Source organism: Eleutherodactylus coqui, chromosome 10 (assembly GCF_035609145.1).
Source record: "Eleutherodactylus coqui strain aEleCoq1 chromosome 10, aEleCoq1.hap1, whole genome shotgun sequence".
Lineage (NCBI taxonomy): Eukaryota > Metazoa > Chordata > Amphibia > Anura > Eleutherodactylidae > Eleutherodactylus > Eleutherodactylus coqui.
Genome location: NC_089846.1, coordinates 102,179,754 through 102,197,467, shown reverse-complemented (window position 1 = coordinate 102,197,467; position 17,714 = coordinate 102,179,754). Strand labels below are relative to the sequence as shown.

Below are 17,714 nucleotides of genomic sequence, written 5' to 3'. Positions count from 1 at the left end.
CTGCCCCTCATTCATGCTATTTTCAGCTGCGTTTCGGGTGGCCGAAAATCACAGCGCCCGTGTGAAAGAGCCCTTAGGGATATCATATGAAGAAAAGAGGAAGAGACAGTTTGGAATGTACTATAAGTACAGTATAAAGTAGCAGGGACATAAATCCATAATGATCAAAGATCCTATTGTCCTTATGATACTTGCAAACTGCATTGTTTTGTTCCTTAGCTACCCAATGCCAGAATGCCCAAACTTGGCTTCTAGTCCAGAGTGTAGCCAATATCTCTTGACGATTGTCTTGACAAACCTCCAGACAGATAGAAGTCCAGAGAAGATCCAGAACCTGAACAACAATGGCCTTTCAGTTTACTACTCCTGTAGTATCACAGAGCTTAGTCATTCAGGACAATGAGTGAAATGTTACACTTCCTGCACAAACTTCTTCATTGAAATGTGTTGTTTTCTTAATAGCTTTAAGTAGCATGTTAATCGGAAGCCTTTCCCCCCTGATAACCATCAGCTGGCTTAATGTTCTACCACAACTGCTGCTTATTCCTGAACTTGTTGCCAAAACATTAATCCTCAAGCTGCTTCTTCCTTCTCACATCCCCATTTATGGACTTAGCCTTGATTATGATATATTATTACAGGATTTCCCCAATGAAGTGGGTGTATTCCTCTTCTAATTAACAAGGCCATGGCAGAGCATTGTCTTGATTCATGGTAATTTAGTACAATTCAGAATGCATCGAGTGTCATCATCCCCAAATGACCTTTTTTGTGCCGCTTGCAGGAAGTTCCAAAAGAAAACATTAATTTTGTCATGTTTTAATTTGGTTTGGAATATGCTATTAATCACATGCGCGGTACAAAAAGAAAACTGTTGATTTAGCGAGGTATATGTATTTATATGATTAGATCTCGATAAAGCAATTGCTTGTCTGTGAGTCATAAACCACATTGATGAACGACATGTTCTCTCGTTGTACAGCCCCATTCCTGGATTCTGACCTCATTCGGACAGCCATGTGTATTTCTGTCTGTAATGTATATAGTAGGCAATAGAGAATAATATTGCGCCTTTACTACAATTTTTATGTCATCCCTATTGGTACAAGTAGAACTTCCAATACTGTTGATGATGCTCCACTGATGGACTATATTATCTGCTGTTGAGTGGAAACATATAGTCCAAAATCACATAGAAACTATTCAATAAAGAGAAGTGTCCATAGTCTATGAAAGAAGAGTGTAAGAATTGCTTTACTTGCTGCCTGGCTGTGAATTCAGAACATTCATATATCTTCTTGGCTTGGTAATGGCCGAAACACTGACAATGCAGATGAAAAAATGTTAAGCTGCATAGTGCTACACATACAATATCAGTATAATTACCATTTAGATCATTTTCGAAGTAACCAGTCACAGAAAAACGGTTATACTGATCAACTCTATATGTGCTAGAGACCAATCAATATTGGTTGGAATAGGGTAGTGTTCTCCAACCAGTTGGCTTTGAAGCCACATGTGGCTCACCAACCCCTGCTCTATTGCTCACCATAGAAGTCCTGAGTTTTGACCATATGTACAAGCAAGTGAAATTATTGCAGACTAGAGATGAGCGAGTATACTCGCTAAGGCACATTACTCAAGCGAGTATCTCCCCGCTCGTCTCTAAAGATTCGGGGGCCGGCGCGGGTGACAGGTGAGTTGCGGGGGGGAGCGGGGGGAGTGGAGGGGAGAGAGGGAGAGAGATATCTCCCCTCCGTTCCTCCCTGCTCTCCACCGCCACTCCCCGCCCGCCGCCGGCCCCTGAATCTTTAGAGACGAGCGGGGAGATACTCAGCTAAGGCACTACTCGCTCGAGTAATGTGCCTTAGTGAGTATACTCACTCATCTCTATTGCAGACATATCCTGACCATCAAGCAGTAGCTATTCTGATGGCATAATACTATTGTCACATTTCATAAAAAGGGCCCTTTCACAAGAGCTCAGAATCAGACTATCATAACAAGCGCCAATGGACAAATAGCATGTTGACTGGCACTTGTTACTGTGTTCACACCAGCAGAGGGTCAATGGTATGGGGACAAATGATCATGACAGCCAATCTTCGCTCCCATACTCAGCCACACATCTCTCTATTTGCACGTGGAGATGTGCTGCCAACCAACAATGATTTTTATGCTGGTATTAGAGATAGTGTACAATCAGATAAACGAATGAGCGTTTGTCCATTCTTCGGCTGATCGCCGGCATATTGAGAGGGGATGATGATCACTTTAAAAAATCTTAGTGCCCAATCATCAGCCACTGTAAAAGGGCTTTAAAGCACATATTAGTAAATGTTAGCAAATTTGTGATATCTTGTTTGACCATATTACATATGTCTCCCCATTATTAAGTTGAATGTGGCTTCCGATTATACATAACATAGTTACATAGTTCGTAAGGCTGAATGAAGACAATGTCCATCTAGTCCAGCCTGTTAGACTCCTCTGTTGTTGATCCAGAGGAAGGCAAAAAGCCCCAAGAGCAGAAGCCAATTAGCCCTTTTGGGGAAAAAATTCCTTCCCAATTCCCTAATGGCAATCAGACTGTTCCCTGGATCAACCCCTAAGGGCTCATGTCCACGGGGAAAAGAAGAATTAAAATCCGCAGCGGATTTTAACTCTTCTCCCGCGCGCGGATCCGCACCCCATAGGGATGCATTGACCACCCGCGGGTAGATAAATACCCGCGGATCGTCAATAAAAGTGATTTAAAAAAAAATGGAGCATGAAAAAATCTGGACCATGCTCCATTTTCATGCGGGTCTCCCGCGGGGACGGCTCCCGCGGGCTTCTATTGAAGCCTATGGAAGCCGTCCGGATCCGCGGGACACAAAAATCACATTTTACTTACCCGCTCCGGTTCTTCTCTTCGGCGCCGCGCCATCCTCTCTCAGCCGCGGCCGGATCATTTTGCTTCGGCCCGGCGCATGCGCGGGGCACGTCACCAACGTCATCGTGCACATCCGCCGAGCCGAAGAATGAAGATCCGGCCGCGACGAGAGAAGATGACGCCGCCGCGAAGAGAAGAAACGGAGCGGATGGGAGGTGAGTTTATTGTCATTTATTCTTATTTTCAGCGCTCATGTCCGCGGGGCAGGAGGGACCCGCTGCAGATTCTACATGTAGAATCCGTAGCGGGCCCGATTTTCCCCGTGGACATGAGGCCTAATAGTTCCTACCTGCCTGTATACCCGAATTATCAATTAAACAAGGATTTATAACCTATAATATCCTTCCTCTCCAGAAAGACATCAAGTCTCCTTTTAAACTCCTCTATGGATTTTGCCATCACTACGCCCTCAGGCAGAGAGTTCCACAGTCTAACTGCTCTTACAGTAAAGAACCTCCTTCTGTGTTGGTGATGAAACCTGCATTCTTCTAAGCGTAGCGGATGCCCTCTTGTTACGGTCAAAATCCTGGGTATAAACAGATCCTGGGAGAGATCCTTGTATTGTCCCCTCATGTATTTATACATAGTTATTTGGTCGCCCCTTAACCTTCTTTTTTCTACAGTAAATAGTCCCAATTTTGATAGCCTCTCTGGGTATTCCAGTCCCGTCATTCCATGTATTAGTTTAGTTGCCCTTCTTTGAACCCCCTCCAGTACTGTAACACCTTTCCTGAGCACCGGTGACCAGAACTGTACACAGTATTCCATGTGAGGCCTGACAAGTGCTTTATATAATGGAAGGATAATGTTCTTGTCCCTCGCCCCTATACCTCTTTTAATGCACCCCAAGACTTTATTTGCCTTTGCAGCAGCTGACTGGCATTGATTGCTCCAGTTAAGTCTACAGTCCACTAGTACCCCCAGGTCTTTTTCCATCTCACTTTTCCCTAGCAGTACCCCATTCAGTGTATATTGGTGACATGCATTTCTCCTGCCCATGTGCATAACCTTACATTTATCACCATTGAACTTCATTTGCCATTTTTCTGCCCAAGCCCCCAGCTTATCTAGGTCCGTTTGTAGCCGCACATTGTCCTCCGTTGCATTAATTATATTGTATAATTTTGTGTCATCTGCAAATATTGATATTTTACTGTGCAGCCCCTCTATCAGGTCGTTGATAAATATATTGAACAGAATGGGGCCTAATACTGAACCCTGTGGTACCCCACTAGTGACGGTGGCCCAATCAGAGTACGACTTATAGTTGGACATAGTTTACAAAGTGCAAAACCCATTGGGTATCTCTGGTGTAGGGAATAAATGCAGTCCGGCTATCACTGTATCTGACTGTATATTCCTTCATCAGCTTGAAGAACAATGTTTTATTAACTCCAAAGCTGGGCACTATTGAAATAATTCTGGAACTAGCTATTGAGAGAGTCAGCAAGTGTAGGGATGAACTAATATAGTTAGAACCAGGGTACCCTAGTCGGGCAGGGAGTTCAAATTGGACTCCGGGAACTTCTAGTGAGAACGTAATGGACTATACATGATCACCTTTTGCCACACTTTATATTTCTCTTCTCCTTTAATGTTTTTTCTTTCACCATAGCTAGTTGTTTTCTTCGTGATTTCTTACAGGCAGGTAGGAACTATTAGGGGTTGATCCGGGGATTAGTCTGATTGCCATTAGGGAGTCAGAAAGGATTTTTTTCCCCAAAAGGGCTAATTGGCTTCTGCTCTTGGGGTTTTTTGTCTTCCTCTGGATCAACAACACAGGAGGATAAACAGGCTGGACTAGATGGATATTGTCTTCATTCGGCCTTACAAACTATGTTACTATGTTACCATAGAGATCAGTTGGGAAGTTTGGAAGTTTCCTTCGGACCAAGCAATTTTGGGATTGTTGAATAGCAAATAACATTTAATACCAAATGTTAGTTCATGAGCTCAATTATACGTTTAACGAAGGTAAGGATACCCTTAGATTATTGCTTTCATATCTAAATAACCATTTCATTGGTTATTTTCTAGTCAAGCCTTCAATCTATGAGAAAGAGACCGACTTCTACATGGTGGAACCGGTTCTACTTGGAGAGCCGAGACGTTTCCAGTGTACGGCTTATGGAAACCCTTCTCCCACAATCACCTGGGAATGGCAGCCATGTTGGAGCACGAGCACAACGTAAGTAATATCTACCTTCAGAGCACTAAAAAAAGCCCATAAAGAAAAAGTGGAGGTTAGATAGGAATTCCAGACTGGATTCATCAGGTTAAAACATCTTTGTGTGCTTAAAAATTGCTTTTCCTCATTTCCTCTTTCACGCAGGCTGCAATCAAAAAGCCCAAGGGAAAAGCATTTTTTTCAACCTTGATTATAAGTAAGAATTACATTAGCATGAGAAAGACTACTTACCTTTATTTTACTTCAAGGGGTGATGATCTGCATATTTTCAGTGAAGTTATTCAGCTAAGTATAAAGTATGCATCCAGTACGGGGCTGGAGATTAACTTTACAATTGTATTTGGATTATTATTCTTGGGCGTTCTCCCCATAGTTTTAATATGTCAGTGCCGTGTACAAGAAATTGCCCAATTATATTAATAGTACCTCAGTAAGTGATATCTGATAGACCCTGCATTATTGCATGCAGTGTGATTCTAAGGCTTTCTGCTGGGATCTGTGGTACTGCATGGGTTTTCAGCTGCTCAGCCCCACAGGTAGGGGTTGATTGAGCTGGCTGGGGGTTGATTTTTCCAGCCAGCCAGTTCCCCGGGTCTTACACCCCTGTGTGTTAGGTGCCTGTATCTCCAGAGACCCCTCTTTAAGGGGAAGTTAATGTTAGGGTTCACTGCTGGGATCTGTTTACTGAATAGGTTTTCAGCAGCATAGCTTCAGAGGGGGTGTTGATTGTGCTGGCTGGGTGTGGCTTGCTCAAGCCAGACAATCCCCAAGGTCTGTTGCTCATATATCTAGCTCCTCTGCTAGAGGCTGCTGGCCTTTTCTCTGTTTAGAGTAAACAGTGTCATGCTCCTGCGTATCTGTGCATGTGGCTGGACATGAGGTGCCTGTGCAGCGTTCAGGATGTTTAGTGTGAACAGTGTCATGCTCCTGCGTGTCTGTGCAGATCTAGGTATGTGTGGTGTGAACTGTGTTTTGATGTGGGTCCTTTATTATCTAGAACGAGGTAGGTCCCTAGGTTCCAGCGTGGGATCGTCCCTATTGGGACAATTGCCCCGCATTGCAGGCAGGTTTCCTGGGGTTAGTTATCTCATTAGTGTAGGGACCCACGAGACAACAAGAACCCTTGAAGTGGGCTTGCGGGCTTAAGTATCTTGACCAAAATACGAACTACTATCTCATATTGTATCTATTCCATCTGTTTTTTTACATGATGGTATGCTTAGTGCATGTTTTGAGTGTTTATCAGCCATTGCTTTGTGTCTGTCCGTGAGTACAGAGTCCGTTCTGCAGTTCTGCTGTTTGGTATTGTTTCGCCAGTTCGTGAGTGGGAATGGCGTAACATTTAAATCTGTTTCTCAGTCATGTCTACGAGTTTCGTGTTCAGTTCGCACTTCTGCACTTCACGTGCTGGTAAGACTCTGCAGAGTGTTCATGTCCCAGTTTGACATTACAGTGATGTTCCTTGATTCCTATAGTCTATTGGTATCACATGAACCTTCACATTCTTAGTATACATAAGGACAGAGGGTGTACATTTGTATCCAAAGTGAGGGTACACAGCCTATGACCTGTCACATCTATGGTCAGGATAAGGTTATGCTGACTACTTACAACAGTCTTATCTTTTGCTCACAGAAATCCTTTGAGGACTTCTGAGTGATATGACGCATGGCTCTATTTCCTGCTCTTGCCGGGTTTCCTCTTCTTCTCTCTAACCCTTTTCAAACCCAGAAGGACATTGAAATTGAGCCTATTGTTCTTTCGAGCCAAATGCTGATTTACTTTGCTTCCTCTTAAATCCCTAACTTGTACTTACAAACGTCAGACCAGCTATAGGTCTATTTCCGATTTTGAGTCTATCTAAAAACATGCTGATTGCCACACAGACTAAAGAAACTATCGACGACTCTTGTTGAGTAGCTGTCTCTCCCTTCTGATGTTTTTCCTATTTTCAAAAAGAGCCATTAAAGTCAAGACACGATAACTATAATACAAAAAGTCTATTGTCTGTTGGACATACAGTAGATCATACACAGGCTGGTAAGAGGGACACTTCCTTAAGAAACGAGAATAACTAATTGCAGTAATTACCATTAAAAGATCTGAGACTTAGACTTCTTACCATTTTTCTTTTGCTTATCAACCACAGCAGATCTGGGATATTCTGTCTAGACCATTGAGCTTAAAGTAAGCCAGTCAATCATTTAGTATTTTAAGTTACATTACCCTACAAAATAACACCTTATATTTAACCCTTTCCAATCCACTGTCTGACGTCTAAAGACATTATGATTTAAGGCTGTACAGCTCCGATGTTGGAAGACGTCCGTCGGGGTTCTCTTACTGTATATTGCCAACCTCTCTGATGTCAGAGCCTATCCAACGTGTCACCTCATGCAGTACTGGCTTTAGCCAGCATATAGCGCCATTGTATAACGGCAGAAAAGGAGTAAGCTCCCTAGGAAAACCAGGATACAAATTGGATTGGAAAGGGTTAATATATGTTTTTCTTATTCATATCAGTAACTAGGTTTACAAAAAGACACATGTTGTATTACCATGAAGAATAGGGTGGAACAGACTTCATGAATTCTTACCTTCACCTGTAGCTGCTCTATTCATACCTCTGTCTTAGGCCACTGTCACAGGGCCGTGGATATCACGCGAGATTTGTGCATTGCAAGGCGCACGAATATGAGCCCATAAATAAAATAAATTCTGTTATTTGTATAATGCTAACTTATTCTGCAGCGCTTTCAGGTAACTTATTTTATTGATCAGCTGCGCTGGAAGTTCCCATAGACTTCTATGGGAGTTGAAAAAAAAGGGTGCGGGGGAGTTTTGCTGCATCCAACACTGGGAAAGAACACAGCTGGCTCTATTTAGAGCATTAGTAGTCATACCGAGGATTTCTGCCGACTGAGGGATTTCCGCGCAGCAGCGTATTTTTTTGCCATCACGTGGCAGCTGCCTGTGTGAATGACTGATCATGCGCAAATAAGATTGGGACTTGATCTTGGCTATTCTTCTTTCATGCGGTTTTTCACAGTGTACGCCCGAGCGTAAAGATGCATATTGTCACGTGAAAAAGGCCTAAGGCTTCCTTCGAACACAATTTTTTCAGTGTTTTTTTGCCCCAAAAAGCACATGTAGAAAAGCTAGTGATTTTTATATTTGTATGGGCTTTTTTAGACGCTTTTTAGTGGCTTTTTTTATTTTAATTCACACATATATGCATTTTTTGGGTGTTTCTCTTTCCCATAGAGAAGCCTGTGCCAGAAAATAATGCAAACCTACAGACTGCTGCAGTTGTAAAAAAAAAATGCTGCTGACCTGAAAAACACACAACAAAAGGGGAAAAAAATCCTCCATAAAAAACGCACTGTTTGTAGTGTATTTAATATTTTCCTATTTACCTACAGCCAACGTCATCAAAATACACCTGATAAACCGACACTAAAACACATGCATTTTTCTGATATGTGCGAAACCACCCTGATGAGGTTAATAAGCCTAATAGCAGCAGGGTTTGGAGATTTAGATAGAACAGTGATTGTGGTGGCAGCTATATGGTATATGTGTAGGTCCACATAAGGTCCTATAGTGTTTAAATGCTTATTGATAATGCATTATTGTCTTTGTTAGGTGTGAAGAAGATCCCAGGATGAAAAGGATTCCTGTCTTATCTGATGGAATTGACAGAATTGATAATGAAACAAGACCCCTGATTGAAGAAGCTCAAGTGTCATCTGAAGAAAAAAATAAGGTAAATATAGGTGTTCCCGAACCAGCAGAGTTCTCGAGCAGAAGTAATTATTGTCACGTACAATCTGGACATGCTGGATTTGTCTCTCGCAGATCTACCAAAACTGCAAATAAACGACAAAACAAGAATGGAACAAAAATATGGGAAACGCTGTACCTATACAACAAAACCCTGGGAAGGGCCCTACCTGAAAGCAGGGCGATTACCCCGATAAGGACAGCCCCAACCACGTGCCTCGGTCTTTAGTTGACCCTACGTGGGGAAAGGAAACAAAACCAGAAAACCAAAATAACAGTGCAAACAAATGCAGTACTTAGCTTTAAACGCAGCAGGTAACTGAATGATCTAGCAGAAACCTTCTGACTGCTAGCCCAGTCAGGGAGAGACTGAGAATCAACCACAGTTCAGCTCAGTATCAGGCCAGGTTAAATAGCCCTAGAATTACCCACAGGTGTGACCAAGCACATCACACCTAATACCAAGCCCACTGAGCCAGAAAATGTAGAAACACATACAAAACCAGCACCAGAGTATGAGCAGGGCAGCAATTCCAGAACCAGTGCAACAATTATCTTTCATTTTTGCAATACAGGCCAAGGGAGACGCTAAACTACATGTAAACTTCTAGCGAAGGCTGGGATGTTCTCTCAGTGTGAATGCCCTCTACAATGATGTCAAGTCATAACCCGTCTACTCTTTCATTATAGACTGATTATTGAGAAAGAACAGATCTGTTTCTTACTACTTTTGTAACTATTGCATGCATAATTCAACATATAGAGTACAGCATGCCGAGGAATAAATGTGCGCAAGTGAAAAATTGGCTTAAGGAAGTCCCCATATGTTTCAGTTGTGAAATTTTTGAAACATTTTTGGGACATTACAGGGGTATTCCTTGTGATAAACAGATGAAGTCCTATTCAAAAGGAACTACCCGGGACTTTACTATTGATGACCTATCTTCAGGTTACGCCATCAATAGTTGATTGGCAAGGTCTGCCTCTTATGGCCCCTGCCAACCAGCTGTTTGCTGAATCCACTGTCAGTGCAGACAGAGACGGAAGCAGACCAGGTTGGTATTGAAGGAACACCTTCTATTTAATTAAATGGGAGGTGTGCTTCCAATATTAACCTGGGTCACAGCAATGTTGACATTGCTATCTGCTTCCAACTTTTTCCACCGACAGTGAACCTGGCAATCAGCAGATCATCTGGGATCCCGAGCAGTGGACCTCTGACAGTGAACTAATGATAACCTATTCTGAGGCAGGTCATCGGTAATAAAGTACCGGACAATCTTTTTAACTACCGCGATTCTTTTAAAACACTCACATTTTTTATATTTACTGGGAAACATTTCAGCCTAAAATACTATGTTGCTATCACTGTTACTAGTGGGCTACAACAGAGGGCAGCACTGGTGGGGTCACCGTTACTAGTGGGGTACGACAGGGAGCAGTATTGGGCCCTATTATTCTTAATATATTTATTTATGACCTGGTAGAAAGATTTTAGAGTAAAATATCAATATTTGCAGGTGATACAGAACTATGTAAAGATATTAACACAAGAGAGGACACAAGGCGGTTGTAAATAGATCTGGTTTAGTTGGGGGCAGAAAAGTGGCAAATGAGGTGTAACACTGATAAATGCAAGGTTCTGCACATGGTCAGAGGAAATACATGTCACCATTACACACTAAATGGGAAACCACTGGGGAACCCTGACATGGAAAAGGACTTGAGGATTTTAGTTAACTGTAAGCTTAACTGGAGCAACCAGTGTCAGGCAGCTGCTGCTAAGGGAAATAGAATTATGGGGTGCATCAGAAGAGGTCTAGGGGCACATGATGAGAACATTGTTCTTCCTCTTTACAGGTCACTGGTGAGACCACACATGGAATATTGTGGACAGTTTAGGTCACCGGTACTCAAGAAGGACATATCAGAGCTTAAGCGGGTACAAAGGGGGGCAACTAAAGTAATAAACAGAATGGGTGGACTTCAATACCCAGAGAGGTTTATTGGGGTTACTCACTTTAGAAAAAAGACAGCTGAGGGACGACCTAATAACTATATATAAATATAATCAGGGACAATACAGAGATCTCTCCCATGAGGGAGCCTCTACGTCTAGAGGAAAGAAAGTTTCTATACCAACATAGAAGATGGCTCTTTACTGTAAAAGCAGTGAGACTATGGAACTCTCTGCAAGAGGAGCTGGTGATGACAAATTCAATAAAAGAGCACAACAGGGGCTGGATGCCAAATTTGGGGTCGGGAAGTAATTTATTTTCCTAAAACAAGAAAAATTGGCTTCTACCACATTGGGGTGTTTTGCCTTCACCTGGATCAACATTGATGGGTAATAGGCTGAACTGGATGGATGCAAGTCTTTTTCAGCCTAACATACTGTACTATGGTACAAAATATCTACAGCACAGAAATATCTCACTGTCTGTAAGAATATGCTTTGATAGAGCGCTGGACATAGATGTTCTTGTTTGTCTTTGGTCTCAAACTGGTTTATGGAACAAAACCTAGGCATGTATATTATTTTCTTAATAGTACCATTATATAATTAAAAATCGTAACCAACTTTATCTAATTTTCACTGCTTATGGTATGCTTCTTCTGTTTCTTTGTTTAGTTCTTTCCATGACATTTTTATATGTTTGCATGTTGTGGGCATAACACTAAAGTAACAATGACAACTGCAGGTCATACAAAGACTCCATGGATCAAGTGTACATAGGAGCAGAACTCCAAAAAGGAGCTGGTTCCAAGCATATTATTTATGCTCCAAGTCATTATGAGTCACTTAGTTGAGTATCTTCATTCCATGCTTAGTCGCCTGTTTTGCCTGCAGTCTAGTAAACCCCATTGGCCATTGTATAGGTTCTCTGCTATACAGCCCAGCATCCCATTGTACCTTCCACTGATAGTTACTTTTTCTAGTGTGCTTTAGCACAAATGTGGCACTCCAGCCACCGCCTTGCTTGGAACAACTCCTTTCCATTTACAAGGCTTCAATTTCATAAAAACATCAGGAAAATGTAGGGCACATGTGAAGCGAAAGCTATCCCAGCTGAGGACCATCTGTGGAGATTTCTGTATAATGTAATGGCTGGTTTACTTTCAGTATCTTGTAGAAAGGGAAATTGGATATTAGTTTAAATCATCTGAGAAATTTAACCCATAATAGGGAACTTTTTAGCAGTTTCCATTTAAGGTTTCCCATCTTATGGTAGTTAAGGTCGTTATAAGTATTTTGAGTATAAAAGTTATAAAAGTTACAAGAAAGTAAAGGGAAAAGAATAAATTCCGTATCTGCATTGAGTTTAAGTGTCTTCTCTTCTCCCGCGGGGTTTACTTGCTGGTTGCTGCCAATCCCACTATCTCTTTGCAACCTTTGCTGAAGCTTGCCTGTTCTTTTTGGTACAGTAGTCACCATAAATCATTTGGTAAGAGCAAATAACTTGCAAGTCAGAAAGTTTAAAGGGGTTCTCGGGTTCGGAAGTGACCAGGTAAGGAAACTATGCCAATTTGTAGAATGGCTAATCTTATATTGGGTTTAAAGAACTATTTTCAGAATAGCATCTTCTGATACATAGTTGTGTACTGTGGTTAAAAAAAGACACACTCATGAATAAATAGGAAAGAACGTGGCTGAAGGAAAAAGTTATGGTTAACCCTTTCCAATCCACTGTCTGACGTCTTCCAACATTCTGATTGCAGGCTGTACAGCTCCGATGTCGGAAGAGGTCCGGCAGGGTATTCTTACTGTATATTACTGGCTGCTCTGTTGTCAGGGGCCTCTCCAGCATGCCCCATACCGTAGTACGGGTTTTAGCCAGCAGATGGCGCCATTGTGAAATGGCAGAAAGAGAAAGCCCCCTAGGAAACCCTGAATCCAAAATTGGATTGCAAAGGGTTATTCTTTAGAACTTTGTTTGCATTTATTGACCCAGAGGAAGTTACAATAAGCTCATAATGCAAGAAATAATCTGCCTAGAGAGAAAAAATGTCCCTTTTGCCCTCCAGTGGCCATCAAACTAGACCAAGATTCAAAACAAGAATTCTACACATTTATATGCACTAAGGCTTAAATGTTCTAGGAAATCATGTAAACCTATTTTGCAGCTGTTACTACTGTGACCGACACCTGAGGTGACTATTCCGCATATTCCCATTTCTTATGGTAAAGAATCTTTGACACTTCTAAAGTTTGAAACTAATAACCATTTATATACTTATACAAGTTAATCACATCCCCCTTAGACGTCTCTTCTCTTAGATAAAACACGTTAAATACTTTTTTTTACCCTTTCCCCATAACTAAGATTATCCATGTCCCCTATCAGTTTAGCTGTTCTTCTTTGTACCATTTCTAATTCCAGAGCAGGCTTTCTATGAACTGGTGCCCAGAACTGAACCGCATATTCTTGGTGAGACTGTAACAATGCTTTGTAAAGTGGTAATGTTAGATCTCTGTCTGGCGAGTCAATGACTCTTTCACTTCATGAGAATATCCTGCTGGCCTTGGAAGCAGCTGCCTGACATTGCATGCTGTTATTTAGTCTATGATTTACAAGCACACCCAGATCCTTCCCAGCAAGTGACTATCCCAGTTTACACCCTCCTGGGTCATACGGTATATGCCGATTATAAATACCCAGATGCACAACTTTGCATATATCCATACATTTTGCCGAAACACTCAGTGTGCCTGAATCAATATGTAATGTATGAATATCTTCCATAAACTGCACTATACTACATAGCATGATTCAAGCCTATCTAAATATTACCAAAGCTGAGGGGTTAAGGAGCCGGCATTGTTTTACAGGAGGGAGGGCCATGCATGCACTTGAGTGGGAGAGTTATTGTTTGTTAATAAATTACATGATCGCTTGGCCAATCAACAGTATTTTATGCTTTGCAGGTTGTGAGCAGCCTGATAACCTCACGGAATAGCAACCAGTCTGGAATTTTCTTCTGTAAGGCATCTAATGAAGCAGGAGAAGATGAAAGAAAGATTCATTTTATCCTATCAGGTGATTATTTCTATGATTGTATTTCTACTGCATGTTTCCATTATTAAAGGGGTCATCACACTTCTAGCTGTTTTGCTGCGAGAAACAGATAGCTCAGTACATTGCACAGTGGCCTTGGTTGGTACTGCAGGCTGGGTCTTATTTAAGTGAATGACACTCAACCTGCAGTTCCAACCTGGGCCACTGCGTAATGTATGGAGCTGTCTGCTTCCTGCAGTAAAGCAGCTAGAAGTGGGACAACCCTTTTTAAAGGCTTTTCCAGAATTTTGGTGTTTTTTCTAACCCTCTCATTCATGAATACTGCTTTTCTTAATGCATCTTTTATTTTTTTTGTTAATGAACACCCACCATCCATGCAGTGGCGGCATTCACGCCTGTACATGGGATACCCCTCTTATTTCTGCCTGGTTGTCTTCTGCCCAGGGGAATAACTATAGAGGGTGCAGGGGATGCGGTTGCACCCGGGCCCAGGAGCCTTAGGTGGCCCATAAGGCCTCTCTTCTCCATATAGGGAGCCCAGTATTATGAATAAAGCATTATAGTTGGGGGCCCTGTTACAGGTTTTGCATTGGGGCCCAGAAGCTTCAAGTTATGCCTCTGCATGGTTTAGGTATCGGTACGGATACAGATACAGATAGAGGGGGGGCCCCAGATCACCTTTTGCATCAGGGCCCCTGAGCCTTTAGTTATGCCCCTGCTTCTGCCTATTATTATGTCAGATCGTGGACCTCTGATAACCGGTCAAACCCCTGGTACCAGCCTAATGTGCCTAGTGGGTTACTAACCTCTGATTGTCCTTGCTTATAGAATGGGTATATTCTTCTATATGAAACAGGTTTTGAAATGTTCACATCACTTTCTCCAACTGGGACCAAAAGAAAGTTAAAAACAAATGCTGTCAGCAGATATTTGTTTAATTGCGACTGCGGAGAAGCAGAATTAACGGCCCTATGACATGATTTGCACCGAGCCCAGTTTATTTTGGACAGGATCGCACCTTGTACGTACTGTTATGCCGACTCAGAAATGTAACCTTGTACAGAAACGTGAACCTTCAACATTTGTAATGAATAAACCCCCAAAGTATTTTCTCGTGTGGTTTTCAAATAGCCAAATATTTCTGCTCGCTCACGTCTGTCTTATTTCAAAGTGGCAGCTCTGCCATATTTTACTTTTATGCCTCTCCATGAAAGATCTTCTGCAATGAACTCAAGAACTCACCATAGGTTACTCAAAATGCATTCTACGTGTGTGTCTATAAGGGTTGTACTGTATGGGGGCATGGAATGTAGCCACCTACTGCGTGGAAAAGATCACCAAACTATAGATCAATCTGCTCAGTTCCTCCCCCGCTCTATAACATGATGCCTGCAGATTAAAGGGAACCTGTCATATTGGAAATGCAGTATGTTATAGAAGAGGAGGAGGCGAGCAGATTGATGTATAGTTTAGTAGGAAAGGATTAAGTATAAATTGTTATTTATTCATTGAAATTTCTGCTTATTTGCCTGGGAAGTCCGGTGGGCGGTCTTATTAGTGATTGACAGTTATGTCTATATGCATAATGATAGGACCGCCCACTGGACCTGACACATGATAGGACCGCCCACTGGACTCCTAAGCCCAAAATAGGCAGAAATTACAAGTTTGATTTTATCTTTTCACACAAAACTATATATCAATCAGCTCAGCTCCTCCTACTGTATAACTTTCTACCTACAGATTGGACAGCCTTTTCAAATTGACAGGTTCCCTTTAAATTGCTACTTTTGGTTACAGTTAGAGAAGATAGGAGGAGGACGTTGCAGAAATGTTGAGGATTCTAAGGGAAAGACTAAGCAGAGTAAAAGGCCGGCTGCACACGGGAATGTGAATGAACCGATTGAAATCAATGGGTTCGATTTTCTGCGTATTGCGCACGCAAATACGCCCATGTCAAGCCATCCTAAGGGATACCGAAATTATATATAAAAAGTCTAACAAAAAACTGAAAGAATCCATTTACCGCCTTTAGATGTGTAAGAACTTCTGCTAATCTAACTCTGACAGAGACAATGGTAATGTATCTCATGCTAAGGATGCATTCACACAGGCGGGTGCGACTCGCATTACACAGGACACGGACACTCCATCCGTGTGCTGTGTGATGTGTGGGAGACCGCACTTCTGCATATTCTATTCTTGTGCCAGACTCGTATAAAAATAGAACATGCTGCGAATCTTCCGTATCGCTGCGAGAGAAAAATCGCCCATTTAGATAGACCAATTGAAAAGAATGGATTCTATTTTCGAGCTAGTTTTGTACATCTTGTAAAGCATAAAACTTGTTTAATGTTATCGCCTGTGTGAATGCACCCTAATTCCTTGCATCTGTGCCTGAAAATGATTGTAGGCACAGTTAAAATAAAGTGTGGGTCTACGCTTACCCATAGAAAGCAGTGGAGTATCCTTAGACCCCCCCATTCTACTTCAGTCTTCTTTTCTATATGCTATACCACTAGAGAGATAGGGAAGGAGGGGGAGAGAGAAATGCATGGCTTTTAGGATATAAGCGTCCCCTTAGTGAACTATACTTGTGGAGAAGTGGAGAAGTTTTGGAAACTAAATATCTAACTTTTAAGCACCTCGCAGATTCCTAAACAGCATTTATTCTATTCTATCCATAACTAATGATATTATAGCCATTGCTAACATGTATTTTATTTGCCAATGTTGAAACTGAGATTGACAAAGATTATTTTGCTCAGCTGGACATTATGAACGAGGATAAAACATACATTTTAAAATATTCATCTTAGGTCTTTTCTTCTATCCTCATTTTTATTTAGGTTTTATTGGGACTGTCAGGATAATGGAACGTGTGGAGAAGCATAGGAAAATGTGAGGCAGGAAGTAATGTGTCCCACAAAAGAAAATTGTGCATAAAGGACGTGGTGCAACACATACTAAAGGGGTTTTCGAGCTCTTAGAAACTGATGGCCCCTGCAAGGGATAGAATATAGCAATGCAGTGACGAGTTGATCGGCTGGGGTCCAGGCAGTGGACCCTCATCGATCAGCTGTTGATTAGTGCTGCTCATCTGGAATGGCCAGGCGATAAAATCATCCCAAATCGAATCAGCCTAGTCCCAACTGATTTTTGGTTTACATCCAGTGCTGGAAAAAAACAAGGAAACTGCACTCACACTTTTATTGTCCACACCCAGCTGCCTCTTGTCTGGCAGAGGTGTAGTGTCAGTTCGGGATACTACCCTACCATCTATGACGTGCCAACTTGGTGGAATCCCCTGTTGCATATGTTGCAGAGGCTAAGCCAGCTGCAGAGAGTGATTGCAGTGTACCAGATAGTGTATACCATTAGCAGACACCATATGGATGTCGGTAACTTGACGCCTGTGGAGTGGCTATAGATCAAAGACATGTGTGTCATGTTAACCTGCTTTGAGGAAGTAACCAAAATAGTCAGTCATGATGCATTGATCAGTATGACCATCTCTGTTGTTCTCTGGGACAGTGACATGTCGTTGTCACAGGACCAAGAGGGAGGAATACCAATCTCCCAACTGCTTGGCCAGTCTGCCATTACTCAATACCGCAGGGAGGGTGATTTTGGACAAAAAAGGGTGGAGTCTTCTCCAACATGTTTCTCCACAGATGGGAGAAGTATAGAGGGGGAAGAAGAGGAGGAAGAGGAGGGGGTAATATAAGACCAGAGGCAGCAGAGGTAGCTACACAATGTTCTTTGATCCACCACTAACCCAGCTATTCTA

At 42.1% G+C, this 17,714-nt stretch overlaps 1 protein-coding gene across 1 annotated transcript in view; it reads left to right on the top strand.

The window, feature by feature from the left end:
* Window positions 1-17,714, top strand: part of LOC136580796 (vascular endothelial growth factor receptor kdr-like) — a 203,148-nt gene that overhangs the window by 120,298 nt on the left and 65,136 nt on the right. Inside the window, exons 10-12 of the mRNA XM_066581654.1 lie at window positions 4,973-5,123; window positions 8,769-8,889; window positions 13,834-13,945. Of these exons, the coding sequence (XP_066437751.1) occupies window positions 4,973-5,123; window positions 8,769-8,889; window positions 13,834-13,945 (384 nt within the window). The remainder of the gene's footprint in view (window positions 1-4,972; window positions 5,124-8,768; window positions 8,890-13,833; window positions 13,946-17,714) is intronic.